The 17601-nt window shown below is 39.1% G+C and overlaps 1 protein-coding gene across 1 annotated transcript in view; it reads left to right on the top strand.

Annotated features, from left to right (window-relative positions):
* The window catches only part of clstn2 (calsyntenin 2), a 112545-nt gene that overhangs the window by 75440 nt on the left and 19504 nt on the right, over positions 1-17601 (top strand). The window contains exons 3-9 of the mRNA XM_026373798.1: positions 1217-1412; positions 2931-3042; positions 3455-3551; positions 9802-9951; positions 13273-13458; positions 14420-14677; positions 15766-15887. Coding sequence (XP_026229583.1) covers positions 1217-1412; positions 2931-3042; positions 3455-3551; positions 9802-9951; positions 13273-13458; positions 14420-14677; positions 15766-15887 — 1121 coding nt within the window. The remainder of the gene's footprint in view (positions 1-1216; positions 1413-2930; positions 3043-3454; positions 3552-9801; positions 9952-13272; positions 13459-14419; positions 14678-15765; positions 15888-17601) is intronic.

The raw sequence follows: 17601 nt of genomic DNA, 5'->3' as shown, positions 1-17601 counted from the left end.
GTCAGAGCGCTGAAGCCTTTTGTTCCCTCTGCATGGAGATTTACCAAATCCCTGAAATGAACACTTGTGTAGAGGATGAACTCTGCGGATGACTCAAGACCCACAACCAGATCTACACACAGAAACACACACTCTAGGAAAACACAGCACACTCAGTATGTATGGTCAAACACACTGTGGACATAACAGATTTCATCTTTTGTCGAGCTGGCACAGTTTGACACACATCCGAAACTATTTTTATCTTAACTACACCCAAGGAGCTGCATACTGTGAGCTGCTCATGCAAACAAAGATGACTGTATCCAGAAACGAGAGTGAAATTTGAAGTGATAGCTGTGCTGTAAAGTAAATGTTGTCAGTGTCTATTGTTAGTTTTTACTTCATTACCCACAGTTTGATTTATTCTCAACTATCTGAGGCTGTTTGGTCGCTGCTGCTGGGTTTGCAGAAATGACAGGGAGGGGATAAAAGGAAGAAAGAAACAAAGAGAAATTAGAAGATTTTACCGACGGTGTCATGAAAAAAGGACGCGAAAATACATTTGGAGCAATGTTTTCACTGTTTCATACACTTTCACAACTAGTTCACACTGTGTCCACCTGAAATTAAGTGCTATCTCAGACTTTATCTCCCATTACGAGTGTGATAGTTGTGCCTGCTGTCTTCATATTAAGCACCCAGAGTCTTCAGTCCTCATGAGCCACATGCTGAGCAACATTTCCGCTCTCTATTGGGGAGCAGATTATGTCCCTGATGTTTTTTGTCTTTTCTGCCTTTTCTTCTTTAGTACCCACGTGGTTAATTTCTCATTCTCTCTGGGGTAAAGATTATCTTATGCATGACATCCTACTGATAAACAAACTGCTTTTCATCCTGAAAATATATTAAAAAAGAAAATCAGTGTTGTTTGCTCTTTTAATTTTCACTTGATGTTTATCTCGCTTCTTCTGCCTGATATCTTCACGCTGTTGTTGTTTGTCTTTCTTAGTTTTAATTTGCCCCCGACTTAATAAAGAACATCGGTGTTTTTAGTAGAGTGAAATAACTGCCTTCATTTTTTGTTGACACCACCAACAGCTGAAAAAATTACGATGTCACATTCTCACAAATTGTGCTTTTTTTCAGATGAATTCCTGAAACTCTACGTTATCAGTGTAGGTTTTAAAAAGCATAACAGCACCTCATTTAAGACTCTCTTTCCTTGTCTTTACAGGGGAGATTTGTGCCTTTAAAATCTATGGTCAGGATGCTCCTTTCGAGGCAGTGGTGTTGAACCGCACGTCAGGGGAAGGAGTCCTTAAGGCCAGTAGCGCTGTGGACTGTGAGAGCCAGAAAGAGTACACCTTTATCATCCAGGCCTACGACTGTGGGGCCGGACCCAGCGGGGCCGACTGGAAGAAATCCCACAAGTGAGTCGAGCAAAGGCCTGTTTGTGTGTTTGTTTGTGTGTTTAATTTCACACTAGTGTGAAGGGCAAAAGGTAAGATCAATGAAACATGCGTTTACCAGTTCACCAGAACTGTAAATAACAAGTCTTTTCTTGACAATTTAATTAAAACTATAAAAGGTTTTATGAAGTTAAGCTGCCTGTGATCATTTACACATATCAGCGTATCAATTTTCTCACCCTTGTGAGATTTTTTTTATGTTGCTTCATCAGGTTTGCCGTATGTTCTCTAAGGCTTTATACATTTTATGACTTCATCGACAGTTCAGACAGCGACTAACTGGCCTCTTTGTCTGGGAGTGTCTCTATGTTGCTGAAAAGCTCAAATGTTGATTGTCAGGCCTTGTATTAAAGCTGTCACATGCAGCTAATTATTATTTATCTTAACATGACTCACTTGTGTAGCTGCCATTGTAACTCAAATTTACAGGGGGGCGGACAAAACAATGCAAATATGACACGCAAACAAATATAACCTTCAGAGTGTTTAAATCAAATCTGCAGAGGCAGCTACACAAATAAGCCATATTAAGCCCTAAGGAAGTCTCCAAAATAACGACAGCATATTGAAAACAGAGTAAAACTTTATCACCGAAGAGAAGCAGTGATCTGAAGTTGGATCTTATAAACAGAGAGAAAGTTGTCAGGATATTGAAAAATAGATAAAAAATTAAAATTATAGACTAAATTACAATTAGAGACACACAATTACAACATAAAAAAGCAAAAATGCATGAAGATATAGCCATAAATGTTTAGGTTTGTAGTGTTTGTGCATTTATTTTACATCTACATCATTTGTCTTTTTTCTGCAGTTCCCCTATTAACTTCAACTAGCAGCATAATAAAGAAATATAACCTAATTATAATGAGCTCTTGCCTTTGCTGCTTTTTTACCGAACTTTGTCTCGTCTCTCAGTACTGCCGCAGTGACTGGGACTTGCAGTTCTGTTCTGAGGACGTGTCCCCCTAATGACCCTTAAATATTACATGATTGACAGACAGGCAGACCAGCATGGACAGCAGCAAATCAAACCCGCTGGTCCTTCAGTCAGATACAAGGAGCTGCTAAAATACGCAAGTTGCTGCAGGCTCAGTACTAAGTGAAAGTGGACGAGAGAGAGAAAGAACAAAATCAGCTCAGGCATCTGTGATGAATTTCTCCAGTGGAAGATGAATACGGCACAGTGTACCCATGTGTGTGACATTATCACTGCATGACATTCTAAATAGGCCTCATTAAGTTAATGTCATTAATTAGCCAGATGTGCTTCCTCAGATACACCTCGAGTTGTTGTCAGAGAAGGTCACTGGTGAGGAAAACTTCACGATACTTATGAATTATTGCTTCATTTGTATACTTTAGTGCACAAATGTTATCAGAGTGCCTAGTCTATATCTTCAGCAATTCAACCAGCAAATGAGATTGTGTGCTTTAGTGTGTGTTTTCTCTTATTCTTGAATTCCTCCTTTCATTCAGGGCGGTGGTTCACATCCAGGTGGATGACATCAATGAGTTCTCCCCAGTGTTTCGGGAGCTTCTGTACAAGGCGTCTGTGACAGAAGGCAAAATCTATGACAGCATCTTGCAGGTATACTGACATATCATTTACAGTTAGTATGTTTTTAATTATCTAATGGTTAAATCAAACTCAAATCTCATTTATTTTTTCTGTTTTATAAGATGTGAATATTTAGTTCATTCATGTACATGCACTTAATTAACCAGGTTACAGATGGCTTTCTTACAGTAAATAAGATATATTCTTAAACAAAAAACCCTGAAAAAGCAGATGTTTCTGACAGTTTCAACCTAAAAACATGAGTAATTATAACCTACAACTAATTAATCATAACCATAAAAACATTAATAGCAGAGCTGCTGTACTGAATTGCATTAGATTATACAGATGTACCTAATAAAGCGAGTGTAGTATATAGTGTTGTTGCTATAAGGGCAGTCGTTGAAGTTGTGGGAGTGAACTAGGTGTCGTATAATTGCAGGTGGAAGCATGGGACCAGGATTGTTCACCCCAGTACAGCCAGATCTGCAACTATGAAATTGTCACCACAGGGACACCATTTGCCATAGACCGTAATGGTAAGTGTGTGTGTGTGTGTGTGTGTGTGTGTGTGTGTGTGTGTGTGTGTGTGTGTGTGTGTGCGCGCGCGTGTGTGTGTGTGTGTGGAGGCCTGTCGTGATTAGAAGGAGGAGACTGTAGTATAGCAGAGTATGGGGCAGTCTGTGTCCCTGGAACTTTATTTAATTTCAACATTATTTGTGGCCTCCACACACACTCTTTAAATAAATGTATTATTATACTAAAATATCTTTTCTAATTTAGGTAATTATGTGATTCTCTTAAAAATAAAATCCACACTGGACCAATGGTAACAATGTGGTTTTTGTTTGACAGCAATAAAAATACAAAATATTTGTGTTTGTGGTGAATTTGATTTCAAATGGGGTTTGAACTTTGTCCACAAAGGGCTTATAAAAAATCAAAGATTTGAACAGCAAGTGTTCCTAAACAAACAGCTAAGGTTGTCATTTGGACATCTACTGTTTACTTAATCATTTAGGTTAAAAACCATTTCAATTTTACTTTACACACACGCTAAATCTCAAATACACTAACAGAAGGCCGGTCTTGCCTCACTTGAACACAAACAGCATGATTAATGTCTTGATGAAAGGAAAAACCCGTTCCTTGGCTGAATTTGCATATGTTCTTTCTATGATCTCTGCCTCATATAAACATGAACGAGTTTCTACTAAAGATAGACATGAGAGAGCCACTGCTGAGAAGACTGACTCGAGAGATGAATCGTGGAGCAGCCAGTTATATTGAAGTCAATGTGTAAAACACGCTGTTATGGACGATGATTTTACTGCAACGAGTCTTGAGTTTGTAAGTAGTAATGTCATGGCAAATGAAATACTATGAAAGAATTAATGTGCACTGTATGCAGGGACTGCAGTGGTCTATTTATGGATATACTGTACAGTACTCCAAACAATAGAACAATGTCAGTACAGTTATAGAAATAAAGTAAAACCTTTTATTTCAATAACACTGTGATCCGTGAAGTAGCTTTTCATCAGTGCATAACTCAAAAGTTACTTGACAACGATCTTGTGTTAATTTGCTGCTTCACACCAGCCCCACAGTGGTTGACTGGAGGAGTATATCTTATTTCTGATTGAGAGCTATTCTGAGCGTTCCAGCCTATATAAAATTACAGCTTTGGGATTTGTGCAGGCTTCTTCCTGAGCTTCCACATCCACACTGTGCTGATCTGAGCGCGACATAATCCAAACTGAATAGAGACTGGAGGGGCTTTGTGTGTGTATAAGTATGCATTGAATTCTACCAATAGATCAGACAGAAGCACACACTGCTTCCTTTATTGTATCTCTTTCTTTCTTTTTCTTATGGTTGCATTTATTATATTGTCGCATTGTTTTTTTGTTTTGTTTTTTGAGAATGCATTGATCAGACCTGCTCTATAGAACAGGGGTAATTTCATCCACAGAACTAAATGGGTTGTACTGTACTTCAGTGTGTATTTCTGCTGTATGATATGGACTAAATTATACATTATAAACCAGACAGTATAATACGGCTAAATGACTAAATGACCACTATCTTTGTGTAGTGTTGTGATAAGAACTTATCCCTATATCAATACTTCAGAGTTCACATGTTGTTTGTTCAGTTGCTTTTACAACAACAATAGTAATAGCAGTAAAAATGGTGCTGGTTATGTGGTCAATGACACGGCTGATGTATCGTTTTTATATGTAGCTGTTATTTTCTCTTTGTAATTTATGAGAAGATTCATCCAGTGACTGACATAGTGATAGTTATTAGTAGAAATTAGTAGTGGGTTTTTGTATTTAACTGGGAGATGAGTAACTTTGGTGATGTTTCCAAGCAAACAGAGAGATGGGGATGTAGGGATTCTGCTGCTTAGGATGGTTTCTCTGTCAGAACTGGTTTGCAGCCCCAAGTGGAGTGGAAGTAATCATCAGTGCTACTCAACCTGCATTGTGAGCAGGTATTAGTGCTGGTTAATCCCATTTTTAACATTTTACTATGTAAAGTGGGTTCTGTGTATGGTCTTGTATTATATAAGTTGTAAATTAGGAGGGAGAAAGTGAGATCTTTCTCCCACTGTTGTTTCTAATGTATGTATTTGATATGATTTTATTGAGTTGAGATAGTAATTTCTTTGGGCTTGTAATGGTCATGTTCTTGTCTGTTACTGTTAGTAGCTGTAGTGGGTTGTTAACTATATTAATGTTTGATTTTATTACGGATTTTAGTAGAAACTGTTCTCCCCCGACTCTGGTTCAAGTGTGAAACTTTGTGACTTGATCCTATATGTGATAAATGTGGCCCTGGGTGAGGTGTATAGTGAGCCAAACTTGTGCAGGGTGCTAAAAAGAAATGCCCAGTTTACGTTATCAATCGCATCTAGTTATGCAATTATGGTTTTTGTTGTAAAAGAGTGATTACGTTCTGACATTGTCTGAGAGGTTCCTGTTTTTAATTCAACCTGTTTGGTCTGGGTGAACTTACAATAGAGTTACTGTCTCTATTCTGGTTGGAGCTGCGTTAGTGATAATTTTTCAATCTGTGTTGATAAGTGAAGGGGGGCTATAATTGGAGGGGTGTGTTGGGTCTTTGTTGGGTTTTAGTAGAAGGGTCATAACAGCTGTGTTTATATGTGTAGGTATTGTTGAGGCATCTTTAATTTCTGTAATCACTCTGTGAAATAATACAATTTGCCAGGAGTATCATCTCCTTCTTGTGACAAGGTTCAGCTTCACTCAGAAATGCATATTTATTCCAAATACATAAGGTTAGTCCTCAATAGAAACATCCCCCCACCTTACGAACACTAAAAGTGCAGTGGTCTGATGGTTATTACGTTATTAAGTTATTACGTTAATTCTTTCTTTTCATGCAAAGAGTAAATTTTCATTTGAGTCATAAATAAATGAGCTTAAACATATAATTGAAAATTAAATATATGGATCTCTGTGGTGGTTACTACACATAATCTAACTTGGTTGCCAGCTTTCATATGAAGCTTTCATACAATACCTCTTTCAGAAAAAGGCTAGAGGCCAGTCCTGCTTTATACTGTTCCAGGTTAGTCAAGCTGTCGCTGGGAAAGTGGTTTGCACACATACAGTATAATTATAATATAAGTATTTGCTAATGTTGTTGGGAACTTTTACATCAAAAATAAAGATCAACCCCTTCCTTCACTGGAGTTTCAAAGTAGATGATTTGTGTTCTTCAGCGCAGCCACCCACATCACATTTCTTATGCTTCTTTCCAGTAACTTCTGCTGTGGTACTAGTGCTGCAGGAGAGTATGGTGGAGGAAGAGGCTCTCAGAGGGGGGCATTAGAGCATGGACTTTGTGCTCCACTTGAATACAAACTTTAAAGTGCTAATTCAGTGTTGCACTTCCATCATTTTCTGACATTTAAAAAAATTTGGTCAAAATCAATACAGCAGGGGCCAAAATTTAGGGCTCTCTTTTTGTCGACCTGGCAGTGGAAGGAACAGAAAGTGCAGTAAATGTGCTTGCAGTGTATTTCGAAATGGGGCAGGATCAGAAAGAATACATTATTATGCATTGTAGTTATGTGGTTGGTGGTTGCACAACATGTCTTCCGCTCTTGTAATTTAATTCCTCCAGGTGTTACTTTGGTCAGACTCGTTCAAAAGAAGATGAGATTCACGGTTTTGCTCTGCTTAGGGAATGTTTCGGATGTAGACACTGGTGGAGGAGGAAGTAACAGATGTCCTCAGGGAGTCATTAGCAGAAAGAGAAGTTATAATTGATCTAGAATTTTTCATGAGACTTTGTGAATCCCGCCTGTTGATCTGAAGTAGAAACTGTAGAATAATTCATCAAATACATGAATGTTATTTTTGTACTTTCTGCATGTTTCACCAGTTTTGCATCTATGGCATAGATGCAAAACATCAGGTGGCTGTAAAGAGAGGTCATTACGATAGACTACTAACTGATTTTAGTGAGATTTATAGGGGTGCAATTTCATACAGAGACAAGGCTGCTATCAAACAAAAGTGCACTGAGTACCTCACGTACACTGTACAAGCAGTTAGCAGACTATTTATTTTTGGCACCAACATTGCAATGTGCTTCCGGATACCACACCTCTGCTCCCAATGGTGTAACATGACAGGTCACCTAATCAGGGAAATACCAGCTTGTTGGTCCACAACTGAATTAAGGACTGTGCTGTGCTTTGCAAATTGAGCATGATAAAGCCTTCAAACACTATTCTACCATCCTCTTTCTACAAGGCTGCTAATATTAGTCCTCCTTGCTTCCAAAATCATCACCTCTAACTTCATACCTCTGGTATCCTAATGCAACCTTTCTGTTAAGAACTTTAAAATCAAATTGTAAAAATTCAAAACGAACTGTATGTGTAGAAGTGGTCAGAGAAGCTGAAGTGGAGAAGCTCTATGTGTGATTAAGTAACTTATTCAAATTCAGGTGAGAGTATGATGTTATAGTTTGCCTGCTAATGAACCAGTATTCACCTTAGATTGAAGCTGTTCTTGAGTACATTGGTTGATATTCAGTACCTTTATACTGTTGCTGTTGTTCACAGGAACTACAGATCAAATAGTCACTGTAGGAGATTTTGTAGGAGCTATCCGACTCTGACCTCCTCGCCTTTTTCTCCGTGACATTTCAAGCTCAGCTCTTTTCTTTTCTGTACTGTTGTTCTCTGAACTGATTTCCTCAGTGCTCACTGCACCTCTTCTGGTCTCCTCCTTTCTTCGACAGCAATCAGAGTGACAGCCTTTCATACAGCCAAGCCTCCAGATGCAAAACAAAAATAGCTTCAGCTCTCCTCATAAGTCCAGAGACGGGCTGTGATTGCAGTGACTGACACAATACATCTTTGACAAACACTATGGCATTGAAGTCTTTTGTTTATCTGGAATAACATCTTTATGGAAGCCTCACAGATAAATAATGTGTTTAATTATCAACTGGAAACCTTTGAGTCTGTTTTACTTCTGCTTTAATGTTCTGTGAAATGTAACCAGGAGCTCACTCAGTAGTTGCCATGTTGGGACACAACAATAAAAAGTCTGTGAAGCTCACTGCTGCATTGTTAACATTTAGCTCAGTCGATAAAGCATACTCCAGAATTGTTGCACCAGCTTTCTTGGAGTGTAATCCCTTGTGAGTCAATTTAGACTCCAATTTTTGTGGTTGTTAGCCACCCAAATACACATAAGTGCGTGGATCCACACACTTTTCACAACTGCTTAAACCATTTACCAAAAATGGTGCTACAATTTACCAGAACTGCAAATACATCCAGCTCACATGTCTCTAGCCGTGCCTCAGACAAAACACCATACCACACGAAACAGGCTTTAAATGAATAAATCTTCAATCAATCATTATCCTCATGACTGAAGTCAATCACTGTAAATACTGCTGAATAATGTGATTTATTTATTTGTTATTTTTAAATTAGACAATTTCATTAGGCAATAGTCTTACTTTGAAAGCTTCACGTTTTGTAGCTTAACACTAAAACATGCTTGTGTAAGATTGTGACTAAGGTGTCCCATTGTAAATGGAAATGTGCAAACAGAGCTTACACTAACTAATCACCTCTCTGGAAAATGGATTTGGAAATAGATGCAGAGGAAAGTTTGGCAGAATATCCTTCAGCAGTCATGGAAAATCACAGCAAAAAAATGTTGTGCATTACAGATATGTTGCAGATTTACTCTGCTCATTGTAACTTTTACAGTAACCACAACAATTACTTTCTATACATCACAGCAGACGCTCTTAGATAAGGGTTAATAGCAGAGGCTAGTTATGGCAAGGTAATACAGTAAACAACTGGAAGATTCCACACTATTAAATATCTATTTAAGTCAATCAGTAGTAAATTAGCAGTGAAATGCAGTGTTAGACAATATTAATCTCAGTTTATGACCCTGGCTGTAGCATCTCCACTCTCTCACATTGTTGCCCTGGTGACAGGTGAAGATAATGACATTAAGATTTTGAACTGACTATTTACGGAGATCATTTAATATTCAAATGCAATACAAGGTCAAGGGACCATGAGATTTGAGTAAAATGCTTCAATAAGTACAAAGAGTTATAATTTTCAAGCAGCATGTTTCTTTAATGCAAAGTCAGCTTCAATTATTGCCCAGCAGAAACCTTATTTTTGCCAAATGAGCACAGCACTTGGTTTTTTCCCTATTGTTGGATAATCATAATTGTATTTCCTCTTTGTTCTTGATTCTTTAGGTAACATCAGGAACACAGAGCGACTGAGCTACGACAAGGAGCAGAGTTACAAGATTATGGTGACGGCCTTTGACTGCGGTCAGAAAAGAGCAAAGGAGGACGTGGCTGTGCATATTGATGTCAAGCCTGTCTGCAAACCTGGATGGCAAGGTCATACACAAAGGAAGAGCCACCCAAATAGTTGCAAAATGTCTTAATTTACCTTGCAATTATTAACAGAAATGTCTGTATTCCTACTGTATGTTGGTATTAAGTGTACTGACCTTTTGTTAAGTACAGTTACTTAAAGCTGTACCATCGTCTGGTAATTCAGTGCAGTTGTGAGCATATCCTCTCTATCAAGGGAATTCAACCACATTTTAGAATGAAAGTCTCTAGAGGAAATCAGAAGACCTGACAAAACCTCCGGATGGAAAGTTGACTGAAGTCTGTGTGTGTATATGCCTGTGTGTGTGTGTGTGTGTGTGTGTGTGTGTGTGTGTGTGTGTGTGTGTGTGTGTGTGTGTGTGTGTGTGTGTGTGTGTGTGTGTGTGTGTGTTGTTTTTTTTTTTTTTTTTTTTATCCTTTAACATGCCAGCAGCTTGGCATTCAAGCCAGCCTGTCTCCCTAGCTGCTTCACCTGTCAGCATTGACAGCATCTCAGGAGTCAGGCTCACACAGGAATGAAAGAGGAAAGACAGAGAAAGATAAGATGGAAGTGGAGAAAAGAAAGGAGATAAAGGAAGAAGCTGAATGAGCAGGCAACTCGAGAGAGGAAAGACAGAAACAAAGTTACAGTGAGGGAGAGAGGTGATAGTTAATCTTACAGTCTTAAAAACATGTGGGGGAAGATAAATGACCTGACCAGAATATATGTTACTGTGAATAGTTAGTAGGACTGCAAACTTCTGCAAAGCCGTGGTTATAACAGCACTGTTTTAAAACCACGAGCAGATCCCCTTAACAGTGTCATTAATACTTACGCCAGTATATTCTTGTTAACCTCTAAGATAAATTTAGCCAAAGATAAAAAACAAAACGTGAACCACATTGTTCTTTGGCCATTTCTACTGAATATCATGTGGAGGGTATAAAAAACAGAGGAAACATGAGAGGAAACAACAGTTGTTGCAGTTTATAATGATTTGTTAGAGTTTATAATGATTTGTTGGAGTTTATAATGATTTTGCAGTAATATACACAGTGTTTAATATCGAAATAAATTCTATTTGCTTTTTACTGTTAGCTGACTAGTAACTGGAGGTACAGTAGGTGGTTTTAAGAAAGCGTGGACACACCAACTCTTTCTTAAGTTAGTTATTAAACAATACTAATACACTGCAGTAAGGTTCCCCAGTGGCAGATATTACATTTACTGTGCTTTCAAGTCTTAAACTGAAGCGTATTTACCCCCTCCTGATTAAATCCAGTGCCTTTATGCTTGCTGCTTGCCGATGTCCTGTCTACAAGACATGGAAGAATAGAAACAAGACTGTTTTTACTGAGAAACCTGCTCTTCTGACCTGCCCTGCTCGTGTTTGCTGTCCACCTGACCCGTTGCTTCTGCACTAGCTGGCTCTCCCACACCAGCATGTTGGCTGCTGTCCTCCTCCTCTTTACTTTAACTAGATCTATATCTCCCTGACTCTTTCTTCCTGTTCCAGCTGCTACAGGAGCACTGGTTAAAGATGGGAAATATTTGAAACAAGGTAATTGGATTGACTGGACGCACTAGTCAGACTGTTCAGACCAATTGCTAACCACTGCACAACTAGTTAATATTGACAAGCAGCTACATATTTAATATAATATAGCTTATAACCCTGAAAGACCAGCTATATCCTAATGTTAGCTCCCCTATACTTAATAGCTAGGCTCCTTACATGTTGCAACAAAATTGATTGTGCAAAATATTAAGTTGTGAAAACTAAATACTAAAGTAACTATGTGTGTTTGATTTAGATTTTTCAGCTACCCTAAAAATATTTAGCAATAATTGCTAACTCACAAGATGGATATCTTGTGTATATCTAATCATGGCATCTAATGATTTTTGTGCTATGTTGAGAGATGATCATTTATAAAGATAAATTAAATGTGGTCAAGCCTTCACAGAGATAATAGTAGATCCAGTCGCATATACTGAAAGTGGTATGAATGCCAGTTGTTTGAGGCTCTAGGGACATTCATCGAGGGAAATGTCAGTGCACATCACAGAGGTTGCGGGGGTCCATAAAGAACAATAATACACTGAGGTCTGCTGGCATGTGACTCTATGTTAATGCCACCTACATGTAAAACTCTCACCCAATGATTTTTAGCTCAGTGGGCCCAAAAAAAACAAAAGATCTTAAAAGCAAAACAGTAGCGTAAAAACAAAAACATAGAAAAAAATGGAAAAAACATTGAACTGTACATATAGTTCCTGTTAATATTTTGATCAGAGCTGCAACTGGAAAGATCTTGATGTTGCTTTTGGAGAAAATATATTTTTATGTTATGCTGCCTCAAAGCTGTTATCAGCTGAATCACAAACAAACACTCACTATCATCCTTATCAATGCCTTTTTGCCATTTCACTCATAAAAGTGGTCCATGGTGCAGAATCCTGTTGTAAAACCATTAACCTGTAGTAGCTTAAAGCCATGAATAAAACATAATCTAATGAGATACACAAACACCAGGTCCTTTGCACACATACCTTTATTTATCATTTGTGTTTAAAGGTCAGTGGTGTTTTGTTGAAGAAAGCATAAATGGAGGCTTAATATGCCCCACTCCACCTGACTTCTCACTCCTCCTCGCCTCCCTAATCACAGTCTATTTCTCTCTTTGTGAATCTGTGTCTCAGGAGGCTTGATGTCATGTTGTGTGGGCTTGGCAAGAGCTGCCAGGTGTCCACCTACACACACTTATGCAGACACGTGCACACACATTCCTGCACACCATCACACTTGTGAATCCTTTCACCTCCAGATTCAGGGATTCTCGTGGACATTTAGGCTAAATATAACACCAGGCAACTGGACTGACAGTCAGAAGGTGGGGAGCACTACTTTCTACCAGGCCTGTCATGTTACGGCACCATTTCAGTCTCCTTTTGACTTGATACGGGGCAAGATTTCACTCAGAGAATTTTAAGTTTCCAACCTGCATGGTTGACTGTCATTCATTCAAGAACCACTTGCTCATTATCAGTTTTATCCCTTACATCCCTGTGGACTTCTCTAATAATGCTAAAAGTGAAGAAGAAAAGTTGGTAGAAGGTAGATAGAAACGGGAGAGCTACAGTAAACACGTTTCAAATAAGCCAAAATAGTGATAGGAAGGAAACGAGAAGCAGAAATAAGAGAGGTACAGTAATATTTCATTTGAGCAATTTAGTAAAAAGAAATGTTTCCTCACATCAACTGTAACAACACGATACCTCTAATATTACTAAATGAACTAGTTACTATGTACAAACTACTAAACACATTTTGGTCCTTAAAGGTTGGAACAAGCGTGTGGACTATGAACCAGGGACTGGGAGCAAACAGCTGTTTCCCAAGATGCACTTGGAAACCTGTGGTGGTCCCCTGTCTGGCGTGAGGGTGACAGTAGAGCTTCAGACGAGCCACATTGGGAAGGGCTGCGACCGTGAAACATACTCTGAGAAGTCTCTGCAAAAACTCTGTGGTAAGTAGAGAGAAAATCAAACGGAGAGAAAAAAGAAAATTGTGAAGTGAATTTGGACAGAACAAGAAAAAAAGTGATGAAAGTGAGATGAGCTGCTTTGTTCGAATCGTGAGGTGCTATTTGAGAGCGGAGGCTATGAGAGAGCAAAGGGTAGAAATAATAATGAGAAATAAAGAAAAAAGAACAAGTACAAGACACTACCTCTTGACGTCTTCACCTCTGCAGTTCATTACCATAACAATTTCCAATATGCCATTTTAAATCTTGAGACTATATTTTACTTTATTATTTTAAACTAATGTCATATCAAATTGTGACACATGCTCATTAATACTTCCGATTCATACACTGGAACATGGCTCTGCTCTGCAATACATACAAGACAATCTTGTACTACTATATAATATTCTACATATATTCTAGTCTACATTTAGAGGAAATGTCTAAAAAGATTTTGTGTTATGCATAGTGATTATTAATTATTTATTTATTCACTTATTTTTGCTTTTTGGCAACAACGAGACAAAGAATATGAGGAGAAAAAGCTAATTCAAATGAAGGATTTGGAGATTATTTTATTCAACAGGCTAGAGTTAATTAAAAGGTGTCTGGTAAATCAGATCAGATGCTTTCAAAACAAACTTCAAATTACTAACGCTTTTGTAATAGAAGTGACTGTTTAACAATGACACAATAGGAATGTTTGAATATATTTTCCAATATTGGCATCTGCAAAGTACCTTTTGGTGGTAATAGCATTGCATATGCAACTGATCACATACATATTAAAACCACCACCTCCTTTATCCTTTTTCATAGAGTCATGTTTGTGTAAACCAGAGAGGTTTAATGTGCTGTTATCCAGAAAAACTACACTGAAAAGAGTTCAAGCTATTGCGTCTAGGTTTATCCACTGCGGAGCTGTTTTCACAGTGTTGTATCTTGTGATTGGCACATCCAGGTGCAGCATCAGGCAGCACTGACCTGCTTCCTGCCCCCAGCCCGTCCACCAACTGGACGGCGTCTCTGCTGACTGACAGCGGACGAGACAGTGACCTCATCTACAGATTTGATGGACGTCAAGCCGCCAATGTTCCAGATCATGTGGTGCCCCAAAACCTGACAGATCAGTTCACCATAGCAACCTGGATGAAACACGGACCCAGTCCAGGAGTCAGAGCTGAGAAGGAAACCTTACTGTGTAACTCTGACAAGACTGGTAAGGATGTCATTTCACGTCTGCTGCCTCTTGAGATGCAAAATCACACCCTCTAAGTCAGCACGTGGAAATTTACAGTCAGGAACTAAAAATGATTTATAAATATTTACTATTGATCTTTGATTTTGCTGCATTTTAGCAACAGTGTAGAGGTACTCAAGACCTACAGCTCCCTAAGACCCTCTTAATGAAATATTTTATTTTATTTCTCTGCATTACAAAACATGCCATTAAACCTGCAAAACCTCCTTTAAGATAATTAAGCTGGGACTAGAACCCACAATGGCGAATGCTCCTGGAAACTTTAAACTTTTTTGCCACTGCACATCTGAGCTGCCTGAACTGTGTAATTAAGCAAGCCATCTGCACGTTGCACACTCCCACAATGGCCTCACAGATGGCTTATTAGCTTGGGAAATGCGTGGTCTGATCTTGTAATGCAAAACTGCAGAGTAGTTCGTGTTGCACCATTGGGGTCTTATGAACATTTCCTTTTTTCATTTGCACCGTTCTGGCAAAAACATATGAGTGGTTTCTGAAAAGGGCCACATCAGCAATCCTGTGTAGTGAAATGGTCACGTAGTGAGTCCTGAACAAATTGACATTAAGGGTGGGTGAATTATTGAGCATCATCTTAATAGCAACATGGCAAAACAAAACAGAAACAAACACAAACAACTACTGACAGCCGCTAGTTTGTTATTATATGTAGAGGAAACTACCACATCCTACATCATGATGACTGTATGTACTACTGAAAGAGACTCCTGAAGTGGGACTCACCTTTCTTTGCCATGTTACACAGATACGAGTTGATAATTAAAAAGAACTGATGTACCGGCAGCACGAACTCTCACACACACTGCAGTCTCTCAGTCATGCTGACTGCTGCGTTTCGATGTGGAGAAGCCATTTAATGTGGGCTGAAGAGAGTTTTGTCTTTAAATGTACTGTATGACAACTCTTGAATGGTACCAGAAAAAAAATCTAATCATCTCCAAAAAGAAGCAGGTGCACCCCTTTATTATCTCTGGCAGAGAGCACAGTCTTGTCTCATTGTGTGCATGCCTGTGATTTTCTTGTTTCAGAGATGAACCGCCACCATTACTCTCTCTACGTTCATAACTGCCGCCTGGTGTTCCTGCTCAGAAGAGATTTCACTCAGGTCGACACTTTCAGACCTGCCGAGTTCCACTGGAAGCTGGAGCAGGTGAGCAACTTGTGTGTGTGTGTGTACTGTAGTTGTGTGTGAGCTGGTCTGTGTCCTATTTGAAAGTGAGCACAGATTCAGTGTGATTTCCTGCAGCAGGTGAAGAGCTATCATTATTTGTGTAGTGAAGGGAGAGGCGCAGCACTCTAATTACCGGAGACCCTCCATCACTTCTTCTGCTCATTGCAGGAGATAAGAGTGTGGAAGACACCATTATTGTACACACACACATTCACATTTACACACAAAGTCGAAAGTCTGTTTAGTTATGGGTAATAGCTCAGCCAGCAGCAGATCTCTATTATCGGTCATGCTTCTGTAGAGTTGTTGAACTAATTTGCGGTGAAGCTTATTGTTTCACTCCTGCGCTAAGCCTTTGAAAGGAAAAAAGCCTCACAGGAACCAGGTAAAGCGGGAATCGTGCATATGTTTTTGTAGAAGCAGATATCTTTTCTTCCTGGAAGTAGCCGCTGGTACGCGGTGTTACTGTAAATAAGGTGGTGACACGTCTGACCAGTGACTTTGGACCTTGACGTTTGTTGGGTTTCCTTGTTTCTTGGACAGCTGAGTGAGAATCATCTGGCTGAACAGCGTCTAGTCACTCTTGCTCATGAAGGATTCATTGAGCAGAGAAAATCCTTCTGTAATCTGTATCCTGGGAGCTAAGATGCTTTTAATGATAAGCAAACTGTGTTGTAGAGGATTCTCCACCTGTTCCCGGCTCTCCCCATCACTCGTGTACCGTACTGTAGATTTAAATCTAATCTAAATGTTTGCACCTGGGATCTAGAGTTTATCGACCTCGAACTGAAATTACCAGAAGATGCTTCCTGCTCTGTCAGCAGGTCTCAGTTTTCAGTGTGGTGATGCTAAACATTTTTTTAATCTGTATGTTTGCATGGACAAAATAGATACAAGACCTGTGTCTCTTGTGTGAGTAAAGTATAGAGTTGTTCTTTGTGTCCATGCAAACAACAGAGGATGCCTTCATGGCTCTGTCTCTGCTGGTGTGAGTGTATACCTTCCAACCATGGAGCTGTTTGTTCTAGGTCAAAGATAGATTGAAAAGTATTTTTCTCAGTCCAGTGTTCTTTGCTCCAGAGACACAGAGAGGTGGATCTGACAAAGAGAAGGGCAGTCGAGCGGCAGACTGCTGAGTTTTCTTAGCAAACAACATCAAGACTCAGTTCTGTTTCTGCCTCGCTCCTTATCATTCTCTCTGTCTGTCTGTCGTTATCTTTCCTTTATTCTCTCTCTCTCTCACACACACACACACACACACACACACACACACACACACACACACACACACACACACACACACACACACACGTACACAGTACAGTACATAGATAGCCACATCCCATTTACTTCTCTAGTTGGATCACGTAAAGGACCACGGAGGAAGCATGCAGTGCAGCCAAAGAGAATTAGTGATGAGTTGTTCAGCAGAACAAATCACTTGTGCAGAAACTCTCATTAAATATAAATGAAAACTGGTCTGAAATACTAAAAGAGATGACATCATAAAAGCAAAAACAGGCAGATTAAGGAAAAATACTAGTCTGTGATTCATATATTGTGCTTTTGGTAAAGGTTCCTGTGCATTCTGTATTATTTCTTTCACAGATGTCTACCTGTACAGTTTTCCGTGCAGGTGGAAAACAGCACATGAAATTGGCTGGAAGAATTCAAGTGAATTTCTGCAGTTCAA

Source organism: Anabas testudineus, chromosome 17 (genome assembly GCF_900324465.2).
Source record: "Anabas testudineus chromosome 17, fAnaTes1.2, whole genome shotgun sequence".
Classification (NCBI taxonomy): domain Eukaryota; kingdom Metazoa; phylum Chordata; class Actinopteri; order Anabantiformes; family Anabantidae; genus Anabas; species Anabas testudineus.
The sequence above is the reverse complement of the archived record's forward strand: the minus strand, read 5'-3'. Positions and strand labels throughout refer to the sequence as shown.